The 8,701-nt window shown below is 47.0% G+C and overlaps 1 protein-coding gene across 1 annotated transcript; it reads left to right on the top strand.

Moving 5' to 3' along the window:
* Positions 1–1,425: 1,425 nt before the first annotated feature.
* Positions 1,426–7,523, top strand: FCRLA (Fc receptor-like A). Its single transcript, XM_012639512.1, has 6 exons — positions 1,426–1,504; positions 4,330–4,344; positions 4,612–4,764; positions 5,064–5,330; positions 5,796–6,080; positions 7,219–7,523. Exons 1-6 carry the CDS (start codon positions 1,426–1,428, stop codon positions 7,521–7,523), a joined length of 1,104 nt encoding a protein of 367 aa, XP_012494966.1.
* The last annotated feature ends 1,178 nt before the right edge of the window (positions 7,524–8,701 follow it).

Here is an 8,701-nt window from a genome sequence, read left to right as displayed (position 1 = left end):
TTATGGAGTTTTAGAAATGGAGGTCCATCTAAACACACTTCACTTATTTAATTTGTGTTAGGGCTGGCTAGACTTTTCTTCCTCTTCTGAGGCTGCTGGGTCTTTCACATCACATCAGCTGCAAGGCTTACTGCCTCACTGCCTCCCCCAACGCCCCTATTCAACCACTCTTGGATTCCCTGGGGCCACCTGCATAAAAACATACGCCTCTCAATAATGGAAATTTTATTCTAAATGCTTATTTTAGACTGAGAAAAATCTACTCTCTCATGCCTCTATTGCTGATACGTCTGCTCTGATCTATGGTTTTTGCACAGCTGAAGGGTCATGCTGTCCCTCCCTCCGCCTTCAAGCAGGACTGCCCGCCTCCATTTCTGAGAGCTTGTCTTATCTCCAAAGCACCTAGTGGAGGCCTGGGGGGTGTTATGATGGAAGAAGGGGGATGCCTGTGGTCACTGTGCAAAGAGGCATGTGCCCTGCCACCGAGGATCCTCAACCAGCAAACATTCGGAGTCAGGGACAATGGTTCCCAGAAGGCCACCTGGAGCTGAAGGAAGATGTTGTAGCCTCTATATCGCCCCTATTTCTGAGTCTCCTAAGGTTTCTCAAGCTATCAGATGCCTCCTGTCTCTAATTTCCTCAGGATCAGTGGCTTGAGCTTTGGCTATGAGCCTGAGCCCTGGGCTGAGTGCTGGGTCCCCTGGAAAACGATTTTCTTTTTTCCTCTGCTCTTTCCCGGGGGACTCTCCCTGCCTCATACTCATATTTCTACTGAGAATGAGCAGTCTTAGTTGTGCTGCAGAGACAGAGAGCTGACACATGAGTCTAGACAAATTTGTAGACAAATTTGTGTACAAATTTGTGTGGGCTTTGGGTGGTCAGAGTCTACTAGAGACTAATCTAATATCTGACTTGGTGCCATGGCAATCTTCTTCCCCCCTCTGTCTTGCTACAGTTTAGTCACTAGCGACATGTAAGCCATGGACCAGGATGGGGCAGGGCACTTGAATTCTCACCACCGATTCCCCAGTGATTTTCCACATAGCCTGCAAGCCATCTCCCACCTCCTGTGCCCCGTTGCTTCACCAGTGAAATGGATGTTTGTTGCACCTACTTTTCCCAGGCATGTGAAGGCCAGTTGGCTATCAGACAATCACGTGCTTTGAAAGGTCTCTGATCTCTGTGAGGGAATTCTTGAGCAATTGAGGTGCTATCGTGCCATCCACAGCCCTGAGGATGCGGATGATACCGGAACCAACCTGGCCAAATCTGAATGAGGAAAACCAATCACAGACTTGACAAAGAAAATAGACCTCAGATGTGAGGAGATAAGACAGTTAGATTTACTTCCTCTTTTCTAATTTGAGAGGTTTCATTTTAAAGAAAATCAGTGTTGAGGTTGCAGGAGACCTAAACACAGTCAACATGAAGCTGGGCTCTGTCTTCACAGCCTGGACCCTCCAGCTTTCCCCTGCTATGCTCTGGGCAGCCCAGATGTTATTGGGTAAGTAAAATGTTTGAATATTGGTGTGGGAATGGAGCTACGTCTGGCTTTTGGGAAAAGACCCAAAAGAAAGAAAAGTGGACTAACTTGGCCCTCCAGAGAAGCAGTGCTCAGGTGGGATAGGAAGGGTAGGTATAAGAGAGTTTGGTGTGCAGGACTGAATGGCTCGTTTTGAATATAAAAATCATCAAGCCTTTTCTGTCCTAAAAGTCCCATCTGACTATGGTGCCTTCTCTAGCTGCAATCTCAAATCTTACCTTTCATTTCTGAGACAAGTTTCTTGAAAGAGTAGTCTACACTTGCTATCTCCACTTCCTCACTTCTCACTCACTCCTCACTGCTTACAATCTGGCTTCCACCAGAACTGGTTTCACCTAGGGCTCAATGATCCCCGTATTGACTGGTCATCACACTCTTTTTAGTTCTTATCCTGCTGGACTTCTCTGCTGCATTGTGTTCAGTTGATCACTTATTCTTTCTTGCATTCTCTACTCCCCTGGCCTCCACGGCACCATTTTCTCCTTGTACTACATGTACTTCTCTTGGTGCCTTGGTAGCTTCTCTTCTTTTCCCTTTAAACACTAGCGTTCTCTATAGTTATAGCCTTGCCTTTCTACTTGTCTTTCTTTACACGATTTCTTTCATAAGCTCATTTGTCTGTATAATTTTTGCCACTACAACTGTATAGAGTCCCAAATCATATCCCCAACCTGAATCATGCTTTTGAGCTTCACACTCAAATACCAAGCTTCACACAAGACATATATACCTGCACCTCTCACAGATCTCTCAGCACCATGTGACCAGAGATGAACTCATCCGTTCTCCTGGCTTCTACCTCTTTTAAGTCGTCTTCTGCTATTTCTGATCTCAGCTAATGGTACAAGCAACCACCCCAACATCCAGGCCTGAAACCTCAGATACAACACAGACTCTTTCTTCTCCTTCATTCTCTACATCTAATTAATCATCAAGTTTGGCAAATTGTACTTCCTAAATTGTTCTTAGAAATAGCCCCTTTCCTGAAACATCACTAATGTCCTAGGACAAGCTCTTATCATCTGTGACTTTGTCCAACAGTTTCCTAATGGATAATCTACTTGTCCCAGCCTTGTGTTCTTGAAATGAATTCTGCACTCTGCAGCCAGAGTGATTTCTAAAATTCAAGTTTACCAGCCCAAGTTCCTTATCATGGCACACAAGGCCCACCACAACCTGGCACCTATTAACCTCTTCAGCCTCTACTCCCACCCTCTGAGCCTTGCAATTGATGCTGTAATAAATCCCAATCAGCTTGTTTTTCCACATTCACACACCAGACTCTTACCTGTCTCCAAGGCTTTGCTTATGCTATTGTTTCCACCTGAAATGAGCTCCCTCCATGGTTCCCTCTTCCCCTTCCCCCGTACAAACTTCTAGGCATCCCTGAAGACTCAGCTCAGTTGGCATCTTCTCCACGAAGCTTTCCTTGAACCCTCTTTTCTGTTTCAGTGGCTACCTATGATACCTTTTTCTTATTATTTTCCTACTCATGCTGAAATAATATCTTCATATACCTGTGTATATGAAGGGGTAGGGACAATGGTTTTTGGATTTTGTTTTGTGGCGAGAACTGCAGAGTTGGTATCAGATAGTCTGGTTTCAAGCTCCTCCTCTATTTACCAGCTCTGTGTCACTTTGGAAAGTCACTTTTTATGCCTCTGATTCAGTTTTCTCATTTGTAATAATTGTGAGAGTAATGATACCTACCACATAAGGTTTACTGAGTGAAAGTGCCAAGTAGCCCAACAAGATTTTATTTTTAAAAAGGAAAAAAGGAGAGGAGGCTCAGTTCAGTTGAGCGACGGTGGAGGAACTGAAAAGAGGTAGCAGAGTAGCAGAGGGAGCTGAGAGAGGATGAAGAGAAAGCACCTGGTCCTGATATGATGACAATTAGGAAGTAGAGACAGACCTTGGTAAAGGACATTACAAAGTGAAGAGCACTGGGCCGTTGGGTGAGGAAGAGAACAAAACCGAGTGGGACAGGAAAGGATGCGGTGAAGAAGTGAGCACAGGAGAATGGCCTGTGGCTGGAAGGTGGGGAGAGGGATTGGGGACAAGGAACAGTCACAGAGGTGGGAGAGAAGGCACTTACCTTGCCTGGGGCAACCACGGAGGTAAGAGATGGGTTGGAGAGATGCAGTGAGAATCCACAACTCTAAGTTTCAACCTGGAGGCAGAGAATTGTTCCACAGTTCCCAGTACGAACTGGGAGTAGGGGGTCAGGGGTAGAGGGAAAGACAGAGAAAGGGCTCTGCCATTGCTAGGGAAATCTCAAGGGCAGAGGGCATGAAGATGATGGCTGGAAAGTGAAGACCCGCAAGGGGGAGCAAGGAAGGAGGAGAGACACAGCAAGGCAGTGAAAACTCTTGGTAAACATATTCAAGGCTGAAGAGCCAAGTGAATTTTGGGAAAATGAGAATGAGGAAGAAGGTCCCCAAGGAAGGTCTGAGGACCAAAGTAAACCACATCTGCACAGTGAAGTAGAAAGAGCACTGATTTTGGACTCAGACACACCTGACTTTGTTGCTCCATTCCTTACTCTCTTCTTAAACCTTAAGTATGTTAATTTACTTTTCTAAGCCTGTTTCTCTAAGATTTATAAAATGAGAATAAAGTCACACACCTCTAAAGTTTGTGAAGATTAAATAAGATAATGCATGAACATGCTGGCAGTGTCTGGCACCCAGTAAATGTTCAAATCTGATGTCTCCCTTTCCCTCCTGTCCTCTGCCTGCCTACTCGGGGCTCACCGTTGTATTTGGCCTCTGGTTCCTACACCACAGCTGGATGTCATGCAGGTGAGTTTACTATTCTTTCCCTCTCCCCCAAACTACAGTCCATTCACTGAGAGTACCTGGGTGCCAGTGAACCAAGGTCAAACCTGTCCCTCTGAGATACTCACAAGGATCTCTTGGAGAAAAAGCTTTTGGTGTCTTCCTATTCTCATTCTAAAAAGAATGATTTTCCCAGGAGAGGGAGGAATGCTTGTGGAGGGCAATTTTCTGTCCTCTTTCTCCAAGTTGTAGCATCATTTTCTGGTTCTCCCTGGGCCATGCCCTCTTCAGCTGCCAGTTTTGAGACACTGCAGTGTGAAGGACCTGTCAGCACCGAGGAGAGCAGCTGCCACATCGATGAGGACTTGACAAGCCAAAGGGAAGCTGGCTTCCAGGTCAAGGGCTACACTTTCAGTCAACCCTTCCATCTGATCGTGTCCTATGGTGAGGTCCTGGGCAGGCCTGACCAGTGCCCCAAACCCCTCCTGTCAGCCCCACAACCTACTAGGGAAGGTGCCCCCAGAAAACTGGCCATGGGATGAGGTACTTTCTTTCCACATTTTCAGCCCACAGCAACCAGGGTGCCCTTAGTCCTGGGCCCTAGAGAAGATGTTTCACACTCCCAACCAGGGGTGAAAGTTACCTGGACCCTCAGAGAAAGCATACGGGAGTCTGTTGTAGACATAATTGGGGGAGCTCCCAAGGGAGGCAGTGGGTGACACAGTTCTTTCTCTGGGCCACAGACTGGCTGATCATCCAAGGCCCAGCCATGCCAATATTTGAAGGGGACTCCTTGGTTCTGCGCTGCCAGGCCTGGCAAGACTGGCCACTGACTCAGGTCACCTTCTACCGAGATGGCTCAGCCCTGGGTCCCCCTGGACCTAACAGAGAATTCTCCATCGCTGTGGTGCAACAGGTAGACAGTGGGCACTATCACTGCAGTGCCATCTTCAGGAGCCCTGGTCCCGGGAGCCCGGAAACAGCATCCACTGTGGCTATCACAGTCCAAGGTGAGAGCTAGAGGTGGTGTTGTCATGGTGGAGGAGGGTGGGGAGAGAGGGGGAGCCCCAAATTGTCTTTCTTTGGCCTGGAGGTGGAAGATCATTGAAGCCTTAAGGAGCATGTTGCTGGCAAATGCCCAAGCTGGGTGAGACCTCAACATTGCCTTTTCAAGTCATTCAGCCCCACTCCAAGTCCAGCAGGTTTCCTACCACCCAGATCTATGCTTCCCTGGGTTCAATGATTGGTGTTTATAGACGATTGTCAGATCTGCCCATTGCTGGACCTTTTCCAGTCCTGTCTACTTGAAGAGAGACAGAACTTGAATGGTTCAGATGGAACCCTTCTAAGAGAGCCCATTCCTGATGGAAACATGGGAGAGGAAGTGTGACTGGGGGGCCTCTCAGATTGCCTCTCACGTGTCTGTCTGAATATAGGATGGCTGAGCACTTCTTTCTTGCCTATCTTTCCCCCAGAACTGTTTCTAGCCCCAGTTCTCAGAGCCACACCTTCAGCTGAGCCCCAAGGGGGAGGCCCAGTGACCCTGAGCTGTCAGACAAAGCTGCCCCTGCAGAGGTCAGCTGCCCGCCTCCTCTTCTCCTTCTACAAGGATGGAAGGACAGTGAGAAGCCGGGGCTTCTCCCCAGAGTTCCAGATCCCCACGGCTTCAGAAGAGCACTCTGGGTCATACTGGTGTGAGGCAGCCACTGAGGACAATCAAGTTTGGAAACAGAGCCCCCAGCTAGAGATCAGGGTGCTGGGTGAGTTAGTATATAATGTGTCTGTTTGGTGTTTGTGTGAAAAGGGGGGAAAGGATGAATGGGGTCGAAGAGCAGGGGTTCAGTGTGGGCAGGTTAAGAAGGGACACTGAGGAGGCAGGAACAATAAGTGAGAGTCTCTAATGATGGAAGAGAGCACAAACAGAGAACTCCTCCTTCAGACAGGGACCTGAGCCAGCTCCACACTTGCTGCCCCATAGATCTTAGCATCCCTACATCATCTCTGGGCATTTGTAGGAATATAATGTCTAGAATGAGGATGAGGTGGTCTGGAGTCTATGTGCAATTATGGGAGCCACCATTAAGAAGGCTGCACTGGACCTGAAATACTCCCAGAGGAGGTGTCTGGGGTGGCGAGGCACCTTGAACCCATGTCATATGAAAAACAATGGAAAGGACCAGGTGTGGTGGCTCATGCTTCTAATCCTAGCACTGTGGGAGGCTGAGGCGGGTGGATTGTTTGAGCTCAGGAGTTCGAAACCAGCCTAAGCAAGAGTGAGAACCTGTCTCAAAATAGAAAAATTAGCTGGATGTGGTGGTACATGCCTGTTGTCCCAGCTACTCGGAAGGCTGAGGCAGGAGGATCACTTGAGCCCAGGAGTTTGAGGTTGCAGTGAGCTATAATGATGCTTCTGCACTCTATGCAGGGAGACAGAGTGAAACCCTGTCTCAAAATAATAATAATAATAATAATAATGGAAAGGACTAGAGATGCTTATTCTGAGGAAGAGGTGACTCAGGGGGCCAGCAGAGGTGTCCTCAAAAAGCTGAAGACTGGCACAAGGACGAAGAATTAGACTAATGTCATGTACAATAAGAGCTTGACCTAGACCCAGTTACCGCATCCATGCTTTGGGAAATTAGATTCTGTTTGATAAAGGAGGAACTGGCTCATAGTCACAGCTGTGTAATGGTGAGGTTTCATTGCTGAAGATTTTCAAGCAGAGGTAGGCAAGCTTCCGATTAAAATTTGGATCAGGAGGGACCCTAGAGTCCTCAAGTCCCTGTTGCCATTGGGCCCCACAGCCACTTTCAGAGAATAAGAAAGATTGACCAGGGATATGAAGGTAGGCCAGAGTCAGGTTTCACTCTCGTGTATGCCTCCTGCCCCATAATCCAGGTCCCGCCAGCTCTGCTGCATCTCCCACCTTGAATCCAGCTCCACAGAAATCAGCCGCTCCAGGAACTACTTCAATTATGGAGCCCCCTGGGCCGCCGCCTCTGCTGCCCACTCCTTCTTCTGAGGATCCAGACTTCTCTTCTCCTAAGGGGGTGCCAGACCCCCACCTGCATCACCAAATGGACGTTCTTCTCAAACACATGCAGGATGTGAGAGCTCTCCTGGGCCACCTGGTCATGGAGCTGAGGGAATTGTCTGGCCACCGGAAGCCTGGGACCACAGAGGCTCCTGCCAAAGAGAAGTAAACAATTCACCCATGATATTGCTCAATCACCCCAATAAGTCCAATTCTTTCTATTTTTTCTCTTCCTGGCCTGCACATATGCATAAATAGTTTTCCAAGTTGTCCCAGTGTTTTGTTAGAATAATGGAGATAGGTGAGTCAAATAAGTTGTGTAAAGTGATAACTGGAGTTTAGCTACAATTGTGTATTCTCTTTCAACCTGACAACATAAGTCTGCTCTCTCTAGACCAGGAATTTCCTTCTGTTGTCCAGACCAGAATCTGGTGATTTAAAGAGAAGCAATGGAGGTGGATTTAATGCAGCAGTCTCAAGTGGGGGTAATTTTGCCCCCCAGGGGACATTTGGCAACATCTGGAGACATTTTGGTCATCATACTGGGGATGGGGATGTGTGTGCTACTGGCATCTAGTAAGTAGAAGCCAGCGATGCTGCTAAACATCTTATAATGCATGGGACATCCTCCAAAACAAAAGATTATCTGGCCCAAAATGTCAATGGTGCTGAGGTTGAGAAACCCTAGCCTAATGAAACCCTAGGTGTTGGACTCTGGGTGAGCCTTTGCCCCTTCCAATTATTATCTTCCAGCCTCATGCAGCAAGTCTTATTTATATGCTAGTATTATATTTAGTTGTGCTATGGTCTGAATGTTTGTGTATTCCCCAAATTCATATGAAATCCTAATTTCCACGGTGATGATATTAGGAAGTGGACCTTCAGGATGTGATTAGATCAATCACAATCCCTTGTGATTGGGATTACTGCCATTATATATGTATTAAAAAAAGCCCCAGTGAGCTAACTCACCTTCCCACCATATGAGGACACAGCAAGAAGGTGCCATCTATGAACCAGAAAGCGAGAGCTCACCCAACACTGAATATGCTGGCATCTTGATCTTGAACTTTCCAGCCTCCAGATTTATGAGAAATAAATTTCTAATGTTTATAAGCTACACCGTTTATGGTATTTTGTTATAGAGCCTAAACAGACTGCTACATGTCTGAGTTTATGCTGTGTTAAGAATACTCATAAGACGGTGTCTCTGTCTACAGAGGGCTTAGACTTTGGGAATGAGGGGCAGTAATACCTCTACCCATAACACAAGTAAAGCAGGGTATATAAAAATTTACCATAATATCCTACAGAGCTTAGAAATATGTGATTAAATATAATATTGCC

Source organism: Propithecus coquereli, unplaced genomic scaffold (assembly GCF_000956105.1).
Source record: "Propithecus coquereli isolate 6110/MARCELLA unplaced genomic scaffold, Pcoq_1.0 Scaffold140, whole genome shotgun sequence".
NCBI classification, from domain to species: domain Eukaryota; kingdom Metazoa; phylum Chordata; class Mammalia; order Primates; family Indriidae; genus Propithecus; species Propithecus coquereli.
This window is presented reverse-complemented; position numbering and strand designations above follow the sequence as displayed.